The sequence below is a fragment of the Rhinoraja longicauda genome, chromosome 9, assembly GCF_053455715.1.
Source record: "Rhinoraja longicauda isolate Sanriku21f chromosome 9, sRhiLon1.1, whole genome shotgun sequence".
Lineage (NCBI taxonomy): Eukaryota > Metazoa > Chordata > Chondrichthyes > Rajiformes > Arhynchobatidae > Rhinoraja > Rhinoraja longicauda.
In genome coordinates this window covers 58,385,290-58,408,234 of record NC_135961.1, presented here as the reverse complement: position 1 = coordinate 58,408,234, position 22,945 = coordinate 58,385,290, and the positions used below count along the sequence as shown (strand labels likewise).

The 22,945-nt window shown below is 38.9% G+C and overlaps 1 protein-coding gene across 1 annotated transcript in view; it reads right to left on the bottom strand.

Annotated features, from left to right (window-relative positions):
• cfap61 (cilia and flagella associated protein 61) overlaps window positions 1-22,945 on the bottom strand; it is a 107,155-nt gene that overhangs the window by 6,054 nt on the left and 78,156 nt on the right. Inside the window, exons 23-26 of the mRNA XM_078405589.1 lie at window positions 19,983-20,310; window positions 12,335-12,426; window positions 6,875-7,080; window positions 2,384-2,474 (exon numbers count right to left, since the gene is read on the bottom strand). Coding sequence (XP_078261715.1) covers window positions 2,384-2,474; window positions 6,875-7,080; window positions 12,335-12,426; window positions 19,983-20,310 — 717 coding nt within the window. The remainder of the gene's footprint in view (window positions 1-2,383; window positions 2,475-6,874; window positions 7,081-12,334; window positions 12,427-19,982; window positions 20,311-22,945) is intronic.

Below are 22,945 nucleotides of genomic sequence, written 5' to 3'. Positions count from 1 at the left end.
CAAAATAAAACTATGTGTGGAACCACACACTGGCAGCAGAATGAGGGCCAAAACACTTCAAATACAAAGCTCCACTGCGATTTCTCCTCAAGGTAAGTCCACTTTGAAGAGGTTCTCCTCCTCTCTTCGACGAGAGTTTAGCAACATGCTCTCTCACTGCTCCCCCTCTGTGATTTCTCCTGCCCTCCTGCTCTATGACCACATTTTGACACAGACTCGCTACCACAGCCACATCTCCTTTCTTGGAACTTGCCTGCGCCTCCATCCTCCAACTTTAGATGGTTCCCCTGTCCCTCTCTTCCCCTCCCCCTTCCCAGTTCTCCCTCTTAACTTTAACTAGGTTAATTCCCGGAATGGTGGGACTATCATATGTTGAAAGGCTGGAGCGACTAGGCTTGTATACACTGGAATTTAGAAGGATGAGAGGAGATCTTATCGAAACGTATAAGATTATTAAGGGGTTGGACACGTTAGAGGCAGGAAACATGTTCCCAATGTTGGGGGAGTCCAGAACAAGGGGCCACAGTTTAAGAATAAGGGGTAGGCCATTTAGAACTGAGATGAGGAAAAACTTTTTCAGTCAGAGAGTTGTGAATCTGTGGAATTCTCTGCCTCAGAAGGCAGTGGAGGCCAATTCTCTGAATGCATTAAAGAGAGAGCTGGATACAGCTCTTAAGGATAGCGGAGTCAGGGGGTATGGGGAGAAGGCAGGAACGGGGTACTGATTGAGAATGATCAGCCATGATCGCATTGAATGGCGGTGCTGGCTCGAAGGGCTGAATGGCCTACTCCTGCACCTATTGTCTATTGTCTATCACATTGAATGGTGGTGCTGGCTCGAAGGGCCGAATGGCCTCCTCCTGCACCTATTGTCTATTGTCTATTGTCTATCTTCCTGTCTCCACCTATATCCTTCCTTTGTCCTGCCCCCCTGACATCAGTCTGAAGAAGGGTCTCGACCCGGAACGTCACCCATTCCTTCACTCCTGAGATGCTGCCTGACCTGCTGAGTTACTCCAGCATTTTGTGATCAAATACAAAGTACACACATACTACAAAATACTGTAGATACCTAGATTTGACATGCAAGTTAGGCTGGGCCATAATGATGTGAGGTTATGTGATAGAGCTTTAGAGCATTGGTGATCGGGCATTTAAAATGAAAACCTCAGATTCCCAGTGCAGCTTCGAAGATTATTGTAGGACATTATGAACAGTGGAAGGAGGAAGTGTGAATGGGTCAAGGGTGAGGTGACGTTGCAATAGGAGGAGTGAAGTGGCCCACTGGAGACCTTGCAGAAATCAACTGCAGCAAAGAAAGCTGCCAGGTCTGAACGGGATTCTCGGGTACAACAAATAGTGAACGGCCTGGATAGAGTGAATGTGGAGAGGATGTTTCTACTGGTGGGAGAGTCTAGGACCAGAGGCCATAGCTTCAGAATAAAAGGACACACCTTTAGAGAGATGAGGGGGAATTTCTTTAGTCAGAAGGAGGTGAATCTGTGGGATTAATTGCCACTCATGACTGTGGAGGTCAAGTCAATGGATATTTTTAAGGTGGAGATTAACAGATTCATTATTAGTATGGGTGTCAGGGGTTATGGGGATAAGGCAGGAGAATGGGATTGAGAGGGAAAGATAGATCAGCCATAATTGAATGGCGGAATAAACTTGATGGGCCGAATGGCCTGTTTCTGCTCCTAGTACTATGAACATGAACGTATGAACCGGTCATGGTTATCTGAACTACTTGACCATTGGGCATCATCTATTCAAGTAGGCTGAACATGTAGTTGGAGATGCTCATCCTTCTGTAGCGTTCAGCCCCACATCTTGTTGCCATGCTTTCATCTCCATCTCCATTCATTATCTAACCAGGAGATGGAGGAGTGATGTCTAGCCCAGCACCCATGATGCAGGGTTGGCGATCATCAGGGTCCATGCCACAGTGGATCTTTCAGCAAACAACTCAATGGCATGTTCACTCCTCCATGTAGACCTATTGCTGCCTGTGAATAGTTACAGTAGGTCAAGAACCCAACATGTAAACAGTATGTGAAGCATTTTGTTCACATTTTAAAGTTTTTCTTGTTTTTTGCTGTGGTGTGTAATTAGATTTGTTTACATTTTAAAAAATGTGCTTGAGCATTCATAATGCACATGAACGTTAATTAACTGGCAGCTCTTTCTTTGTTCCACTGTATTGTGACCACATGCATTCTTAAGATGGCAAAATAACGTGGATGCAGAAGTTCAATATTGTCTTAATATTTCTAAATGAAGACCACTTTTGTTTAAGAGCTTTAAATATTACTGCAATCCAAAATTCCACGAAAATGTATTTTCATATTCAAAACAAAAATGAAACAAAATAATTAGATACCCTTTCAGATTCCACTGTCTGTCGCACTTCTTGCTTGAAGTCCGAGAAACGATCGTGATATATACAGAGAGACCAAGGCTCATGAAAATATCTAAAAATAGTAAAAAAACATGGTTATTTTCTAGATCCGCGCACATATTGCACAGTTTTTGCTGTTTTATCAGTGAATGCCCTGACATTGGCTCTATCATTTTGTTTTGCAAATATCTCCTAATATGGCTAATCACTTCCTGCTTAAAATCAATAATTAATGTTCACAAAAGATTCAGAACGACAGGAAATTTTGAAAAATAACAAAAATAACATTTTTTTGCAATCTCTATTTTTGTTTGAAAACGTGGGTTCATACATTCAATGAGTGTAACGCATAGAACATGGAACAGTGCAGGATAGGCCCTTCAGCCCACAATGCTTCTGCGGAACATGATGCCAGTCTGAAGAAGGGTCTCGACTTGAAACATCACCCATTCCCTCTCTCCTAGATGCTGCCTGACCTGCTGAGTTACTCCAGCATTTTGTGATACCCAAGTTAAACTGATCTAATCTGCCTGTATGTGATCCATATCCCTCTATTCCTTGCACTTCCATGTGCCTAGAAAACTCTTAAATGCCACTATCCCATCTATCTCCACCACCACCACCCGTGGCAATGCATTCCAGGCACCCACCACTCTCTGTACAAATAATACCTTGCCCCATTAAACCTTTCCCCTCTTACCTTATAGCTATGTCCTCTAGTGTTTGACATTTACACTCTGGGGAAAAGGTTATGACTGTCTACGCTATTTATGCCTCTCATAATTTTACATGATTCTATTAAGTCTCCCTTCAACCAATTTCTCCAATTTTTTTTGTCCATAATGTAGGGGCTTGCAGAGAATTGATGGGGTTAGTCTAGAATTCATGGGATTAGTTTATTTTTTAAAATGGTAACTGCTTGAGAACAGGTCCGCTGAACACAGTAACAAAGAACAATTTGTGAACTCAAAGTTACGACTGATAAGAACCAAGACAATAATCCCTTCAATGGCATGAAGGTGCTGTATACATCCTGGCCACCCTATGTAGATAAGGAAACTGCGTTCTGTATGAAAGTTGTTAGTTGAATGTCCAGAGACTGTGCCTGCTAGTTACATTCAGTCTTTAGTCTTTTAGTTGTAATTCCATAGTTTTTTTAATTTTGTTAGTGATTATATGTTTGGTTTTAGTTAAGGTCTGCAGATATTTTAATGCTTATGATGCAATATAACCGTTGTGCTTAAATAAAAAGTTTTAAATTCTACTACTGGATCTGATCATTCTCACATTGCTGTTTCTGGATGCTTTCTGTGCATTTCCAACATTGCAAATGTGGTTGCACTGGTGTCATGAGGTCATAAATGATAAGAGCAGAATTAGGCCATTCGGCCCATCAAGTCTACTCCACCATTCAATCATGACTGATCTATCTCTTCCTCCTAACCCCATTCTCCTGCCTTCTCCCCATAACTCCTGATATCTGTACCAATCAAGAATCTATCTATCCATCTATATACTAAAACTCTCGTTTGTTTGTTTGTTTGTTCCTGAACTACAGCCAAAATGCGACACGATATCGCGACAATTTTAGGCCCACCTTACTCACCGTCGTCCCTTTGGTGCTAATGGAAGAAGTTTTGTTGAAATCTGTGTTATATTTTTTAAGTTATTCACATTTTAAAGTTTAAATCTATCTCCTAGTGAGGGAGGGAGTGGGGGAGGGAGGTCGGGGGGGAGGAGGGAGGATAAGGGGGGTTGACGGGGATGGAGTGGGGGGAGGGGAAGAGGGGGAGGGGAATGGAGGGGGGAGAAGGGAGGGGGGGAGGAGAGGGTGCTGCACCAATGCAGGAGAGGTTCGGGCCCAACGGGTACACTTGGTCTACTCGATGTCATAAAAATATCCATTGACATAGCCTCCACAGCCTTCTGTGGCAAAGAATTCCACAGATTCACCACCCTCTGACTAAAGAAATTCCTCCTCATCTCCTTCCTAAAGGAATGTCCTTTAATTCTGAGGCTATGACCTCCAGTCCTAGACTCTCCCACTAGTGGAAACTTCCTCACGGCATCCACTCTATCCAAGCCTTTCATTATTCGTCTACTTAGCTGTTAGCACATTGGGACACCCAGTGGTCAGGAAAGGTGATACGTAAATGAATGTATTTTTCATTGTGCTCATCTTTTTGGTTTATGCCAATTTTCATTTAAATACAATGTTATGGTGTACCCACGGGTAGTTTCTTCTATTAAAGATGCTATGTAAATGCAAGCTGATTGTTTTAAAGTGCTAATGTCTTTCAGCGTTTAATGAAATCCATAAATTATTACTATTCTTATCCTCACTGTTAGCATCAGTAATGGGTTGAGCACAGCTGAGAGAAAAATAAGCAATGTGTTCTATTCCTGAGGAATAAAGGCCCAGGACCCAGAGTTTACCAAAATGTGACATTTATGTAAAGGTCAACTGCTCGGGGTGTTATCAGAGCTGTGCTAATATCACTGCAAAGACAGCAGAATATCACTGCACGGCAATTAAACAGAACAGGCTGTGTTAAAATCACAGGAGTTAAACACGAGAAAGCTGTGCTTACATTACTGCAGTATAAAACAGCAGTCACTCTGCTATTAAATATGCATGGTGTCAATTAGTTGTAGTGTCGAATGAAAATTTGTGGCCATTCCAGCAAACTCCTACCATAAATTGGATGGAAGTTGTTAATTAGGCTGGGGTTTGGTGCAGCCTTTCTTAGGCTAACATCAGAGGTTTCTGGATGACATTCTGTGATATACAGATGCTACTATTTCCAAATAAAATCAATGAGTAATAGCCAATAGTAAGAAGTCTCTTCTTGATTGATGAACCAATAACAGTTTTGGTGTTATCCTAGCTGAAACGAGATGGTCAGCACCAAATGCAGACTGAACCAGCCTAACTGCTTTAATCGTTTGCACTAAATGGCACAGTGGCACAGCAGTAGAGTTGCTGCCTTACAGCGCCAGAGACCCGGGTTCAATCCTGACTACGGGTGCTCTCTGTACGGACTTTATACGTTCTCCTTGTGACCCCGTGGGATTTCTCTGGGTGCTCCAGTTTCCGCCCATATTCCAAAGACACGCAGGTTTGTAGGTTAACAGGCTCTCCTGTAAATTGCCCCCAGTGTGTGGGTTAGAACTAATGCGAATGGGTAATTGCTAGTCGGCACAACTTGACGGGCCAAAGGGCCTGTTTCCATACTGTATCTCTAAACTAAACTAAACTAAACCAAGATCAAATGTTCCTAAAACTAGATAGTTTGGAACAAGGAACTTCTTGTAATGTAACTGATAAGTGATGCTGAGAAGCAAAACAGGTTTGCTTCACAAGAATTGTTCTCATGCAATAATGAATACACACCAATAAACTCCTTCAAAGCCATATTCACCATTACTAATTGTACAGTCGCATCACAATAGTTTTGCTGATAACTACAGATGATCAAACCAAGACACAAAGTGCTGGAGTAACTCAGTGGGTCAGGCAGAATCTCTGGAGAACATGGATAGGTGACGTTTCAGTTGGGGACCCTTCTTCGTAAGAGTTCCACCTGGCGTCCTGACTAATATTAGTTTCTCAGTCAAAGCCACAATAAAAATGATTATCTGGTCATTCTCACAATGCTGCTTCTGGAAGCTTTCTGTCCATTCCCGAACAAAAATGTCATGTTCTCTAGAGATGCTGCCATCTAAGTTACTCCAGCACCTTGTGTCATCAAAAATGTTAGTTTGCCTTCATCTTTAGATGATATTTGATCTCCACATTAAAGGCAATGAAGTTAATCGTAAAAATAATGGGTTGATAATTACTGGTACCCGAAGGAGGTAAAAGTACCGTTGATTTTTGTCTCAATAATATTTATGAGCTTTTAATGTTGAGATCAAGCAAAGAGAACCAACATTTTTGTCTGTATATAAACACATAGTTTAGCCCATACTGATTTGATATTTTCAGGGAGTTTTTGCCACTCGGGTCCTTTTTTAACAATGTCTAATTGCAATCTTGGTATTTTTTCCCTTATCGGTTACAGCGGACAATCGGCAATAATGAACACCATTCCCCATGGTCCGTTATAGTGAGGGTTTACTGCACTGTTAGTGACATTACCCTTAACTTGGAGTTTAATTGCAATTGTAGCCCATCTAAACATTCAGTAAGATGAAAATGGAACCAAATTTTATAAAATAGCACAAATTACTATAAAACACCCCATCGTTTCTGAACGAAGTGTGATAAAAGAAGGAAATCACAATGTTAGTGTGTGACTTTGGTGATTTGTAGGCTGCCCATCTAATTTAACATTTGATTCTCGGGAAAAAGTTGTTCTTGATTCTTGAACCCACGCACCAGCCTAATCTGATTACACAATCTAATTTGCCCTTAGTGTCTTAAGAAAGAACGTGTACTGCACAACTGCGCAACAGCTGCTTCTAATTTACCTGTACAAATCTGAGATTAGTCCCTCGTCAAAGCGAGAACACAAATTATTAAGGAGCCGTTCATGTTGTCCGTACAAGCAGATATAGTTGGTCACTGGTAAATGTGTCAGTGATAGACAAATGATGGAATCCACTATGCTATATTGGTTCAAATGAATTTCAAAGTAGTTCCCAGTACTCGGACTTCCTGTGACTATAAATTGTCCCTGAAAAAAGAAGGAAATAAAATTATCAATGTAGTCCATTCTTGTTTGCTGAATGACACACTTGAAATGAATTTTTGGGATGTAGTACAAGGTTTTGAGTGATGCGTAAAGGGTCAGGGTATAATTTCTTTGTGGACATGGACCTATTCAATTAATGGATGGATGGCAAGATCAAGGATTGTGAAGAAACTCCTCATATAAAAGACCAGGCTTTTACCATTCAACAGAAAAAGGTGGAAATACTCAGCAGGTTAGGAGTCTGAAAAGGAAGGTAAAAAGTCTTTTGTGTAGGAAGGAACTGCAGATGTTGGTTTAAACTGAAGATAGACACAAAAAGCTGGAGTAACTCAGCGGGACAGGCAGCATCTCTGAAGGGAAGGAATGGGTGATGTTTTGGGTCGAGACCCTTCTTCAGACTTTTAAAACTAGACTTTCAGACTAATAAAAAGTATTTCGTTGATATTGATGAAGGACAAAGGGGAACTGTGGTCAGGAACAGCTTTGAGATAGGGCAAACTGGTACTGTTGCTGAGAGGTCAAGGCATTTGTCAATGCATGGCACTGAGCAAAGAACTCAGGATGTGCCGTGAAAAGTAAGGGTTTTTTTCTGCATTTTGTCTTCATTTAAAATTACCAGTATCAAAAAATTATTTTTGCTTTATTTTCCAACAATTTGACTAGGGATTTAAACAGATTTTGGACATTTACAGCAGTACATGCCCTAATTGTTGATCTGTTAATGACGACTTCTTATTCCACTGATCATTAATTAACCATCTAATTAACGTAGGACTATAATCACTCTGAATACGTGAGAAATCAAAAAATGAAACTCCCAGTCACTGAAGGTGACTATTTCGGAATATTAGTGCAAAGTTGAATACAAAAACAGTACTGAGACCTAAACACCAAATCCAAAAACATCTACTATAAATGAACATAAATGGTCTTTCAATTGGTTTTAATTGTACTACAGTCAGTGATATTAGAAAAAACATTTTAAAAGAAAATAAATAATTGCAACAGAAAAATTACATATCTTTGTGTAACTAAAATGAAGCAACAGAGAAAATAGAATCAATTTCATTGAACTTTTACCATCAAAGTCAGTGATCCCATTTAAATGAGTGGAACTGCACTACTGATTCCAGTCATGGCTGTTGGAAAGCTGAGATACCACACTCAGTGCATCAGGTTCCCTGGATCAGGATGTTTGTACTCGGTCACTAGACTCAATCCTGAGTTGAGTGACGGTCTTTGGCTGCTGACCTTAGTGTCTGAATTCTGTGTTGTGATGCATGCATGCAAGTGAAATTTTATAAATTGCAAAGACTGGGAAAAGATGTATTGTGAGTGTTTCGATACAGTGCATTCCCATTTGTTAGGGGAAATAAATTGAAGATACATACCCCAAAGAGTCAGTGATGTGAAAATCCATAAATCACACATTTGTAAATTGAGAAATTATTATATATTGTTCTCAAAGACTGCAACATTTACACTCAAAGGGTCTTCAACAACATGACATATGTGTGGTGTGAGGCTATTTCTAATAGTTTACCGCTTACTGGGATCATTCCTGGACACTGAAAGGAGCTTAAAGTATTGCCCATCCTAAAATAAAGTGAATAACTCGGATCTATTAAACTACAGGTCTATTAAATTGGCATCAGTAATATGGATGATGCTTGGAATCAGTTAAGGCCACAAAATATGATTCCTTAGACATAGAGGGATTATTTGAAAGATGCGTTAGTGCTCTGTAAAAAGTCACACCTTGATCACTGAGAATCTATCAAGCTGATGGTTGAGAGAAACTCAAACTCAAACTCTACTTCCAAAAAAAAGCTTTGGACAAATTACCACAAGATTGAAGCTTTTGCTTTTGTAGGTAATACATTGAACTGGAATTAAATCTTCCAGGAAGACCATAGATACAAAATAGTTGTAGGTAGACTTATTACTGTGTGGAGACCGGTCACTAGAGGAGTCTGGCTGGGAAAGGTCTCAACTATTTATATTTATTACCTGGTCGTGGGCGTTGCGCATGATCAGCAAATTAACATTAGATTTGTCCAACTGATTTCTTTAGGTCTCTTGACTTCCTTACATAGATCCAGGTGTTAAGAACGATTGAGGTTGAGACTGGATAATGGTGTGTTACTTTGAAAAGTGAAGTTTTATGTTTGTGAGGAATTAAAGCATTAAGAGCAACAACATGGATAGGACAGGTTTGGAGGGCTATGGGCCAAACGCAGGCAGGTGGGACGAATGTAGCTGGGACATGTTGGCCGGTGTGGGAAAGCTGGGCTGAAGGGCCTGTTTCCACACTGTATCACTCTATGACTATAACTCAGACAGTATGCTTGTTCTCTTGTCTTGCAAATGGTACCAGACTTAAGATATATATTTTTAATAAAGGAAATACAGAAAAAAAGCCTAACTTACACATCATATCACATTAATGGTTTATTTTGATTAATTCAATGCTCTGTAATAATATTACTATATTGTGTATTTGAACATGATTGTCATAGTGCTTTGTTAAAATATGCATGGTTCCTTAGGACAACAAAATATATAGCTGTTGTATCATTGTTATATTATTGTAAAATTAAGCCATTATAATATAAGTAATTGCACATTATATTAAAGCAACAGAGCTTTGATAGCATTAATTTAATTATAATTGTGTGCATGACAGAAAGATTTACTTTACAATACCATTTTCAATCTTTACAATACCATACAACTTTTATCTTTGGAATTCAGTGTAATTAGTTTTTTGACACTGAAAATACTAATTCATTTTCTCTCTATCCCGAACTGTATGAAGATATTCATTTATCAAACCCTGACAAAAGTGGAACTGGCTATTGCAAAATAACAGATGCTCATCTTTATGGGAATGGAGCTCCAATGTGAACTGTCTCTGAGAGTGCTAAAGGTGATGAACCTTATGGCTGAGAGAGATCAGTTTCACATGAGCAAGTCAATTAACATCATTAAAAAAAAATGTCAGTCCCCTCTGCACCAGCAAACTATGTTTGCTGCAAAATGGTGTTAGGAACCGTTTGGTTCGGCATCAGAGGCTGCCTTCTTAATAAACCTCCCAATATAATAGCAATCCATCATTAGATTCAACAAAATGCGATTAGAATTTCTGGATGACATTTCATGCTGTTTTTGGCTAAGCCAACTTCCTTACTGGATAATTTTAACCACCAATGTGCCACAAAATATGTTGGCTATTTAGTGCCAGCAACTGAGGACGTGACCTCGGTAGGATTTCTTTAACCTACGGAGGATCATGACAATGCCAAACAAAACTCTTTGTCAATGTGTAGTTTAATTTAGCTTTCTTTCATTTATAAAATAATATTCGCATTGTCCAGCTAAGCCTCCAGCCCAGATTAGACTATTGAAACAAATCTCGCTTGTGCTCTCACGCATTTATAGAAATAGTCTTCAGAGTTCCCTGGTGAGATTATTACCACAGTGGCAATAATTTAATTGCATTTTTTGAGTTGGCTCTCTGAAAAAAAACCTAAAGAGATATTACTGTTGTAAACTGTTAAATACATAAAACGTGAAACATTAAAAGCTTCACATACTTGGTAATCTACTGATACGCAATTTATTGGATCATTTGCAGTTTCTTTTCACATTGAGTCAGGACATATGTTCCTTTATTTTGTGACACAATATTAATGGGGCTGTAAAATAAAAATGTAAGGATGTAGGCAGATGGGTTTTCGCCCAGGTAAGTGTGAAGTCATCAATTTGGACGAAAACACATCTGAATATCATTTAAACTGTAAAGCTGGCAGTCAGATTTAGGGACCCTTTTATGCATTACGAGCATATAGTGGTCTGATACAAAGAAATCATCACAAAGTCCAAAGGTTTGTTAAGTTTTATAACTATAAGTTTACAATATACAGGAGAATTATTAAACTATAAGTTATAATCAAATCCTGGCTAAATCACATCTGGAATATTCAGATCTAAATAGGGCGCTTTAGACTAAAGTATTGACATTTAAAGGAAGGTTTCAAGGTTTAAATTATAGGGAGGTAATAAATGCTGGACTCATGTCGTCTGGTATATAAAAAGTAAAAGAGTAATTTTACCAAAGTTTATACAATTTCAACAAGAATTAATAGAGTTGTTGGAAAATAAAATAGGTAAAAAAAAGGACAAGGGCAAATACATGTTAAAATTGGAGTCAGGCCATTCAGAAGAGAAATGAAGGACTTCAAACAAAGGGTAGTAAAAGTGAATAACTATCTATTACCTGAAAAAGCAGATGCTGGGTAATTTAATAATAAAAAAAATTGAGATCAATAGACTTTTCCGAGGCCACAGTTTAAGAATAAGAGGTAGGCCATTTAGAACTGAGATGAGGAAAAACGTTTTCAGTCAGAGAGTTGTGAATCTGTGGAATTCTCTGCCCCAGAAGGCAGTGGAGGCCAATTCTCTGAATGCATTCAAGAGAGAGCCAGATAGAGCTCTTAAGGATAGCGGAATCAGGGGGTATGGGGAGAAGGCAGGAACAGGGTACTGATTGAGAATGATCAGCCATGATCACATTGAATGGCGGTGCTGGCTCGAAGGGCCGAATGGCCTCCTCCTGCACCTATTGTCTATTGTCTATTATAAGGTGAGTGAATGGGGTTGGTATGCAGATTGGCCACAAATGTGGCTGGTCAGGCAAGATCAAAGAGCTCTAAGGTTTAGTACTTTTCATGTTCCTATGCTATGAAAAAACAACAGTATATTGGAATTATGTATATAGTCATTTCAGAAAACTGACATAGGTGGTGGGTGTATGGAATGAGCCGCCAGATGAGATAGTTGAGGCAGGGACTATCATAATGTTTAAGGAACAGTTAGTTAAGAAACATGGATAGGACAGATTTGGAAGGATATGGACCAAACGCAGGCAGGTGGGACTAGTGTAGCTGGGACATGTTGGCCGGTGTGGGCAAGCTGGGCCGAAGAGCTTGTTTGCACGCTGTATAACTCCAGGTGCAAATGTATTGAATGGTTTCTTTTTATATAAGTCTATAGTTCCATGATTGTTCTCTGCATGGCATTGCATTTATTTGGATCAAATATAAAAAATGTCAGATTGAACCATTTTTAACATAAATTCTACATAATTCTCAGATTTGTTGAAGTGTTTGTTTCTAATGTTTTGTAGTCCACGACCTTATAAAAATCATGTTCCATTCTTGTAGTTGATACTTACATATTCAGGTTTCCCCTTATGTTTATCGTGACAACTCATTAACCCTGGTCTAGAAATATGTAGGTAATGGTATCCTCCAGGCAGTACACACTCTATGTTAAAATGAGGACAAACACATATTATTCATTTAAAAATTATGGGAATGAGAACATTTAAAAATAAGAGACAATATTGAAAACACAATGAGTAAATTTCTATTAAAACAGTAGCATTAGTGATTCAAACAAATGTGGAATGGTAATGTTTGGATTTGATCTTGGTTTCCTGTTTGCAATAACATCATTGTGGCAACTCAGGCAAGGTGCTGGGTAGCGGGTTCGTATTAAATGAACTGTTCCAGGCAATTCCCCAAAGAATGAGGAAAAATTGGAGAGAAACCTAACCCAAGATAACATTCAGGCACTTCCCAGCTGCTGTTTGAGCCTAAAACTGCAGAAGCCTGGAGCAAGTCACCCACCTGTCCTCCTGACTGCAGTTGGCATATGACCCACTGTGACTATGAGATAAAGGGAGAATCTCACCTTTGAGCGAAAAAAAAGATGGCAAAAGATAAATATCACAGAAAAAGAAATGCTATTTTTTTTAAGCTTGCGGTATGTATCTGAAAATTAGAAATTATTCTTGGAGGGAATTATTTTTTAACAAAATCTCGTGTTTCTTCCCTGCTGAGTGCTACCAGCAGGATCACAGCTGTCATGGTGCTTCTGTGAATATCCTCCATACTGGAACTTGATTTAGTAACAAAGATTGCACTTTTGTTTAATTTGCATTGGAAATGTATTCAGTATGCCGTACTGAATTATAATACAAAATTATCATGAAAAATATATTTTAAAGTGCTGCATTCAACATAAGAAAATAGTGTGTTATCTAATTAGCAAGCCCTTCTGTGGGAATATCGCATTCTGGAGGTCTCTTCAGAAAAATGTAGTGGTGGGGTTCTTTTGGAAAGGTGTGTTATCAGCAATGTATAAGATTTGAGCAGGATTACAGGAAAAAGTAGTTACAGAAATATAAGCTTAAACCGCAGTTGAATTTAAAGCTAGCAATCCTCATCTAGATGTCCTTATTCGTTGCGTTATAATTAATATAACTTTAATACTTCATTTTCTGCATTGCAAAGTTCTAAATAAATGGAAAACTGCTACGATCTCTTGCCCAGATTTTGCCCTTGTGACTGAGGCCATTTGCTTTCATTACACTAAGAAAATTATAGCAATGTCGGTAAGTGAGGAAATCCACAAACTGCAATTAGTAATTTTCTGCTCCTCCATAATCTGAATCATTCATCAACCTTTTGAACATAATCTTTGAAATTAAGTGGATTGTCAAGAATTTCAAGTGTTTATGAACTCAAAAAACCCAGAAAATATTCTGCTTTGTAGAATTAGTTAAAATTGAGGTTGTTCAAAAAAATCAAAATGACTCCTTAACAGCTGTTCAAAAACAACTAACTTTGCAGGTGGACTGCCATTTCCCCTGGATGTTTATTTCAGAATTGTGTATATATTTTTAAAGTCTTTGATACTAGAACTTCTATCTTAATTTTATTGAACGTAGCAATCCTTATTCTGTGTACTGCAAAATACTTAAAACAATTAAAGTTGTGGGGTTTTTTTGTATTGAAAGGCACATTGTCTTCAATGCGATTGCATGTGCAATCTGCTGGAAGTTATTATTGTTGCTGGGCATCAAACTTCTTTACAGCTCGTACCATGCAAAAATGGACATCAAGCAAAGTGAAATTCATGCCACAATGGCTACGTCACCTTTGTGGGCAACTTCCTTCAAGACTAGCAGTCAGTATTATCACTTCATTGCTGGTTGTTGAGGCCAATGTAAGTCTGAGTTAGCAAATTAATCATCAGCCTGTACCACATTTAGATATTTGTGCAAGCTATTTAGTCTTTGAAATTGATATGCAAAGCAACATTTGGATAAAGAAACTAGTTTGTATCAAATGAGGTTAGTCTTAAAAATATTTAAAGGACCTAAATACTAGGGAGATTGTATGAAAATTAAGTTTGAATATCAATTATTGCTCCACAAGATATTAAAGAATGACATTAGCTTTTTAACTATTTTCTTCCCAGCACAAGAATAAAAATCTAAATTAGTTATATGAAACTTTTATTGAACTTACAAAACATAAATATTAAATTGTTTTTAACAGCACTAATTGTGATGACTTCATTTCAAAACCTTACTTCCGTCCTATAAGATGGTAGTGATAGAGCATCAAATACAACAATTAGGTGGAAGATTATTACAATAGGGCCTGATTATGTCCAAATTCTCAATGGAGACAGATGCCAGTTTCTGCATTGCGCAACACAACAGACCTCTGTGATTTCATAATTTAACTTGCTTGCATCTGAATGCCAGATACATTTATAATGATAGGAGAGCTAAGACGATAAAAGGTCTTAAAGCAAACCAAGGAGGCTTGATTTCAATGAAATCCGTGTAGCCTGTGTGGCACAATCATTTAATTTGCAATAGTATTACCACATACTGTTTTCTTTTTAACTAGGATTCATCTGTACCACATTTTAATTTTACCAGGCTCAGCAAATGCATGTTCTGAAAACTGTCATATGATACCCTGTTCAAAGATGTCGAGCATTTACTGGGAAAAAAAGGGTATAGGAATGAAGCAAGATTATTGCTGTATAGGTGCTGGAGAAAAGCCTGTGTGACTGGAATAGGATGTTAACGAGGTGTTATATTGAGTGAGATGACCAGATGTAGCATGTTAACTACAGAACTGACATAAATAATTGCATTTTCAGCAAGCAGCTTTATGTGTTAACCAATGCCATAATTAAAGATTAATACGATGTAAGAAACTTTAATTATTATAATCCAAGTCGCTTTGCAATAAATTTGTGAAATTTTCTAACTGACTATAACTATTTAACTGTGAACAATGCTCTTTTTCTTCACCTGGTAGCAGCTATAAAAATCACCAGTTTTGTAATATTCCCCTATTCAAGTATAAGTAACAAGACAAGCCATAGAGAAAAAACATTAGAAAGTTACTAATTTAAAAAAACCCTGACACTTTATTTACTCCACATAACTGCTTGTTAATTAGTCAACGTCAATCAGAAAGGTTGTCTCTATTCCTGTTTTTTCTCCCCAGTAAAATTTCAGATGACATGACACTGGGTTCTAGCTCTGAAATGAATTTAAATGAATAATACATGAAAACTCAATAACAGCACGGAATAACTCAATAACATCATAAATCACCGAATAGTTTAAGTGTGGATAAAATGTAGGTGATTTATGAATTGAATTACTGTTGTTCCTCCCAGTTGAATCCTTAGACCATTGAGAGTGGGGAAGATTCCAACAAGGGGACATAGCTTCAGAATTGAGGGACAAAGGTTTAGGGGTAACATGAGGGGGAACTTCTTTACTCAGAGGGTTGTGGCTGTATGGAATGGGCTTCCGGTGGAATTGGTGGAGGCTGGCTCGATTTTATTATTTAAGAGTAAATTGGATAGGTATATGGATAGGAGGGGATTGGAGGGTTATGGTCTGAGTGCAGGTAGATGAGACTAGGTCAGGGAGAATGGTCGGCGTGGACTGGTAGGGCCGGACAGGCCTGTTTCCATGCTGTAGTTGTTATATGTTATATGTTATATAATGTATACCTTGGCTTTTAGAAAAGAAGGGTAGTAGGCCCATAATTAGCAAAAGGGTTTTTGTGCCACCTCTCAGAACAATGATTTACGCAACTTACTATGGGCAGTACATGTCATATTGCATTCAATTCAATTTTAGCTAAATGTAGAACCATTGCAGCTATAGAAACATAGAAACATAGAAAATAGGTGCAGGAGTAGGCCATTCGGCCCTTCGAGTCAGCACCACTATTCAATATGATCATGGCTGATCATCCAAAATCAGTACCCCTTTCCTGCTTTTTCCCCATATCCCTTGATTCCCTTAGCCCTAAGAACTAAATCTATCTCTCTCTTGAAATCTAACTATCTCTATTTTGTCTCCTTCCCTTTTAAAATACCACACTGAACTTTATCATATAATGACTGTCATCAGAGAAATCATTACCAAATCCAGCTCATCATTCACTAGTAATTCGAATGCATCCTGCTTCCTTACTCCTTACAGGAAAGATGATTGCAAAAATAATCCTGAATAAAATCAAGGAGATTGGCATCTTTAACCAGTTCCTTAATTTTGTCCTTCATTTTTTAAAAATGTTTATTTTTTTAATTTTTAATTTAATTGATTACAGTGCATATAACAACAACAGTAAACCCCATCCATCCCCTTCCCTACATAATCATGAAAACAAACAAACAAAAACAAACAAATAAATAAATAAAAATAAATTTAAAAAAAAACATAACTACAATGTGACAAAAAAGACAAAAGCACAAAAACATGAGGCAAGGTCATTTTCACAAGTCAAATATTTCAGTATTTCCACTGCTGGATTCAAAGAAGGTACAAAAGCATGTGGCATTGAGGGGGTAGTTTTACTTGTCCTTAATATGCTGCAGCACTGGGTTCCATATGTTGAAGAACTTTTGAGGGTTGCCAAACAATTCATATCTCAACCTCTCTACGTGTAATATGCCCATTAATTCTCTTAACCAAGTCTCAAACTGAGGAGCAGAGTCTGATTTCCATAGTTTCAAAATACATCTGTTGGCAATTACCATACCATAAACCAAGATTGTGCGAGCATTATGGTCTAGCTTCTCAAGTGTTGTGGAATACCCGAATAGAGCAGTTTCAGGGTCCGGAGTTAAAGTGACGTTTAAAACAGTAGTACCATTGAAATAAAAGACACCAAAAGTTGTGAAGTTTTGGACAAGTCCAAAAGTGGTGAGCGAGTGTACCCTCAGCGGTCTTGCATCTATTACACAAAGGTGAGAGATCAGGAAAGATTTTATGCAGCTTAACCTTAGAGTAGTGTAATCTGTGTATAACCTTGAATTCAATCAGTTGTAGCCTAAAATTAATAGAACAGGATTTTATACTTTTCAGTACTACCTTCCAGACATCGTCATCAATTTCAATGTTAAGGTCTTCTTCCCAGGTTTGTTTTATTTTTAAAGTAGATTTATCTAGTTTGTTTGAAAATGTTGTCCTTCTACTCGTCAATCTGATTCTCACAGCATTGAAAGAACAGTCAATTTGCAAACCAGAACAGAAAAGAACAGAATAAAAACCATTTCTCATCCTCATAGTGCCACAAATGAAATACAACCCATGTAGATTTTTTTGTTAAGAGTAGTAGCATTGTTCCAGTGTAGAATTCTCCCCAGTGACGTCAAGAATACCCAAATTCAGGGTATTTGGGATGATTTACTCACAGAAACAACTATTATTGTTGTTGTTTCCCTGAAATCATGCTGTTTGGAGGGACAATCTCATTTAAACTACAATTACTGGACTACATGAGAAACATTCTGCACCCTCACTGCTCACTCTATGCACAGATCACATCACTGAGCACTCCATGATATAGACATAGTCATATCACGTGAAAACAGCCCCTTCAAACCAACTCACCCATGACCAACACGTCCCATCTATACTTATCCCACCTGTCTGCTTTTGGCCCATATCCCTCTAAACCTATTCTATCTATATACCTGTCTATATGTTTCTTAAACATTGGAATAGTATCTGCCTCAACTACCTCCTCTGGCAGCTCGTTCCATACGTCCACCACCCTCTGTGGACATTTTTTGGTGGATACTTCTGGTCTCAAGGCTTAGTTTTTATGGATATTTGCCTGCATCTAAACCTCCTCTTCCTGGGTGACATAAGAGGGAAAGAACATAGACATTAAGGACAGCACAGGCAATGAGGGGGGGGGGGATCTATGTTGGAGACGGCACACAGGTTCGTCACTTAAAGATCTTATCCCATCCACGATCTATAGGGAGCTTAGCTCATATCCAAAATTATATGTGGATCTGTGCAGGTTACACTTAAACAAAACAGTTCTCATTTGAGATCTGTGACCTCTTGCAGCCTAAATACATGCTCATACTTGTACCAGGATACCTTGCTCAGTCCAAGTGGAAGTAACAGTTGATTTCAACTTCATTGCCTCAGCTTCATTCCAGACCACTCTGAGGCCAAATGCAAATTGTAGGAACAGCACCTCATATTTCGCTTGGGCAGCTTACAACCCATCTGAAGAAGGGTTTCGACCCGAAACGTCACCCATTCTTTCTCTCCCGAGATGCTGCCTGACCTGCTGAGTTACTCCAGCATTTTGTGAATAAATACCTTCGATTTGTACCAGCATTTGTGCAGTTATCTTCTTATACAACCCAGCGTTATGGATATTAATTTCTCTAACTTCAAGTAACCTTGCAACCCTCTCTCTCCGTCCCTCCCCCACCCAAGTCATTGTATTAGCTTCAAAGTCATCTTGTTGAATCTCATTGTCTGTAACTCGTTTTCACCAAGACCTCAGCTAAGTATAGCCTGTCTCCTTTATCATCGTTATTTTTTTGTATATCTTTCTTCGTTTGTTCTCTATCTCTCCATATATCGCCATCTATATCTCTTGTTTCCCTTTCCCCTGACTCAGTACGAAGAAGACCTGTTCTTTCTGACCCGCTGAGTTACTCCAGCTTTCTGTGTCTATCTTCAGTTTAAACCAGCATCTGCAGTCCCTTCCTACACAACTTTTAATGCTATTTAATTAGGATCATGTTTGAAGATTGCAATGCTGAAGTCACTTTAGAAAATGTACCTTAACTGCTGGATTAATGTACCTAAAAGTGGAAAACAAATTTCTAGGCTCACGTAGTTAGACAAGGAATGACTATGTGTGGTACGTACCTCAGCTTATTCTTTTCTATAATTTCACCAACACATTTCTTATTTCCCTTATTTTGTTTACCTTTTAATTTTCTATTTATCGACTGTATCTAAAGCACAATTTGTACTGTTACCGTTGTGTTCAGTTTCAGTCATCGTGTTATAGGAAAGATTTTGTCAAGCTGGAAAGGGTGCAAAGAAGATTCACGAGGATGTTGCCAGGCCTGAGCTAGAGGGAGAGGTTGAGCAGGGTAGGACCTTATTCCATAGAGCACAAGAGGATGAGGGGCGATCTTATGGAGGAGTATAAAATCATGAGAGGAATAGATCGGGTGAATGCACGGAGTCTTTTGTCCAGAGTAGGGGAATCGAGAACCAAAGGACATAGGTTTAAGATGAAGGAGTAAAGATTTAATAGGAACCTGAGGGGTAACTTTTTTATACAAAGGGTGGTGGGTGTATGGAACAAGCTGCCAAAGGAGGTAGTTGAGGCAGATACTATTTCAACGTTTAAGAAACATTTAGACAGGTACATGGATAGTGTAGGTTTAGAGGGATATGGGTGAAAGGCAGGCAGGTGGGACATGTAGATGGGACATGTTGGTCGGTGTGGGCAAGTTGGGCTGAAGGGCCTGTTTCCACGCTGTATGACTCCATGTTACCATGCTCTGTATATTTTATATTCACTTTCCTTTGATTTCATTGAGTACTGTTACTTTTTTACATTTTTCAGTTGGAACCTTGCCCACCAATATGCCCACCAACGATTTATAAAATCTGTGAAGGCAAAGACGGAGAAAATGTTGTACATATTTCAATCACATACCTTTGGCTTTACATCCAATGTAAGTAGGAACAAGTAGATCTAGCTCTGGTGGCGGCTCAGTCATTTGTTCCAGAGTCGGATCAAAAAGGTGTAGCATGAGTGCAGCTAGCTGGAATCCAATTTCCATGGAATTAAAGTTTTCATGAGACCACTGGTCAGCGTAATAACGGCGGGAGTATTTGGTAAGTGGTCCTGCAGCTCTGATCGTGTTGTCATTAGTATGAAAAGTAGAGTCAATTACTAGTTTTCCATCAAAGACAAGGCATGCCCTATTTATAGCCTTGAACGCATCAATATCCACTTTCTTCTTGTCGACGTTGAAGAAAGCCTGAACAAGCAAAAACAAGTAAGGAACGTCAGCACCAATCCAAAGTCCCAACTTTAACCTACTACACCTAGGAAGACTATTGCGTGTTCAGATTTTATTTCCACTTTTTAGCTAGCCTGAAATTTGCAATATTGACAATCACAATCCAGGATGAAAATCAGCAGACCATCAAGAAGAGTCTGAAGAAGAGTCTTGACCTGAAATGTCACCTATTCCTTTTCTCCTGAGATGCTGCCTGACCCGCTGAGTACTACACCATTTTGTGTCTATCTTTGGTGTAAACCAGCATCTGCAGTTCCTTCCTACATAAGATAACTGCTGTACTCCCTTCAAGACCAATAAGCATTCCTGAATTTTTAGTGCCCTTGATCTCAAGAATTAAAACATAGTTCATCCACTTTTGTATTCCTACCTTTCAAGATCAACTTTAACATTGCATTAGACTTTTTGTTTTTGCTTCATTATCTATCCACAGGCTTTTAATGATTTACAGATAGGTGGAGCGGGAAGGTGTCGGTGGACGGAGCGGTCTGGAGGCGAGCAAGTTTCCGATCCTAAGTGGAGTCCAGGTAGGAAAGGAAGCTTTTGTTGAGTCAGCAAGCTGAAGAAGGGTCTCCACCCGAAACGTCACCCATTCCTTCTCTCCTGATATGCTGCCTGACCCGCTGAGTTACTCCAGCATTTTGTGTCGACCCACAGATAGGTGGATGTTCATCTAAATTCCACTGATTTCCAATCATCTGATTCTACATTAAGTGATCTGTATTTCTCACAAAATGCTGGAGTAACTCAGCAGGTCAGGCAGCATCTAGGAGAGAAGGAATGGGTGACGTTTCGGGTCGAGACCTTTCTTCAGACTGTATTTCTCACATCTGCTTTCTCTAGCCTTCTCAAAAAATAGATTGACATTTGCAATTGTCTAATTCGAAGCTGCAATTCCTCAATCTAGAAAGCCATGTAAAATTATATTTTTCAAAAGCATGTATTAAACTTATATCCAATATGCTCTTTCCTTTGACTTATTTTTAGGTTCTCTGTAGCATTTTGTCTCTTTCCATTGGTCTGAAAGTAGATATTAACTAATTTAAGGCCTGCATCATTTATTCCTTCATGTGGATATGTTTTTAATGAGTGCAGATTCCCATTTACTATTTACTTTTTCGCTTAATATATCCAGAAAATATTTTGTTGTCACTTTCTTATTCTGAGCAAGCTTTTTCCCCCCTCAAATCCCATGATTGTAACTCTTTTTAAATCTTTCATTTTGTTTTTTAATTGTACCACCCATATGTCAAAATTAAGATGTGTAATTTTTCCCAGGGGGGTAATGTCCAACATTAGAGGGCATGAATATAAGGTGACAGGAAAAAAGTTTAATAAAGATGTGCAGAGCAAGTTTTTTTTTTACACAGAGTAATGGGGACCTGGAACACATTGCCAGGAGTGGTGGTGTGGGCGTTTAAGAGTCTTTTAGATATGCACATGGAAGTGCAGGGAATTGAGGGATATGGATCATGTACAGGCAGATGAGATCAATTTAACTTGGCATCATGTTCGGCTCAAGCATTGTGGGTCAAAGAGCCCATTCCTGTGTTGCACTGCTCTATGTCTATAATCATGTAGGACGTCAATGAGGCAGCACCTGGAATATACCACGCAGGTATCACTTAATTCGGCACACGTGACAATAAAAGACCTTTGAAACCTTGGAGGTCTCGTCTCCCTGTCTTCAGGAAAGGTATAATTTGAACATCAAAGTACTGTAGATATTGGAAATTTGATATAAAAACATAAAGTGTTGAAAATTTGCAACAAATTAAGCAGCATTCTGTGGAGAGTGAGGCAGGTCAATCATCTGTCATCACAACCAACCGTGGGTATGATAAAACAAGTGTGTTTTACATCACAGAGGTGTGGAAGTTGTGGTGAAGTGGGACGGGGGGGGGGGGGGGGGGGGGTGGATGGGAGAACAAAGGAGTAGGGAGGAGACAACGTGACACAATGGGTTCAAAACTGGTCCAATTAATAAAAAGAACCAGGGGCCACAGTTTAAGAATAAGGGGTAGGCCATTTAGAACGGAGATGAGGAAAAACTTTTTCAGTCAGAGAGTTGGAAATCTGTGGAATTCTCTGCCTCAGAAGGCAGTGGAGGCCAATTCTCTGGATGCTTTCAAGAGAGAGTTAGATAGAGCTCTTAAAGATAGCGGAGTCAGGGGGTATGGGGAGAAGGCAGGAACGGGGTACTGATTGAGAATCAGCCATGATCACATTGAATGGCGGTGCTCGCTGCACCTATTGCCTAGTGTCTATAATTAATGAAGGTGGAGAGAGAATTTAAAAAAACAAAAGAACATACTGGAAATGTGGCATTTGGTGCAATACTTCCCTGGCTGGAGTGTGTTGGGACTAGGGGGTCAAGGTTTCCAAGCACGGGATCAACCATTCAGGACAGAGGGGAAATGAAATTTCTTCACCTGGAGGATGGCAAATCCTCAGTCGCCAAGAGGGCTCTGCAGGCTCAGTCTTTGAGTTTATTCAAAACAGACTGATACTTTTTTGATTAAATTACTGATACAGACTGATAAACAAAGGTTGAAGCGTGGCACATGAAAGTGATGCCAAGGTAAAAGAACAG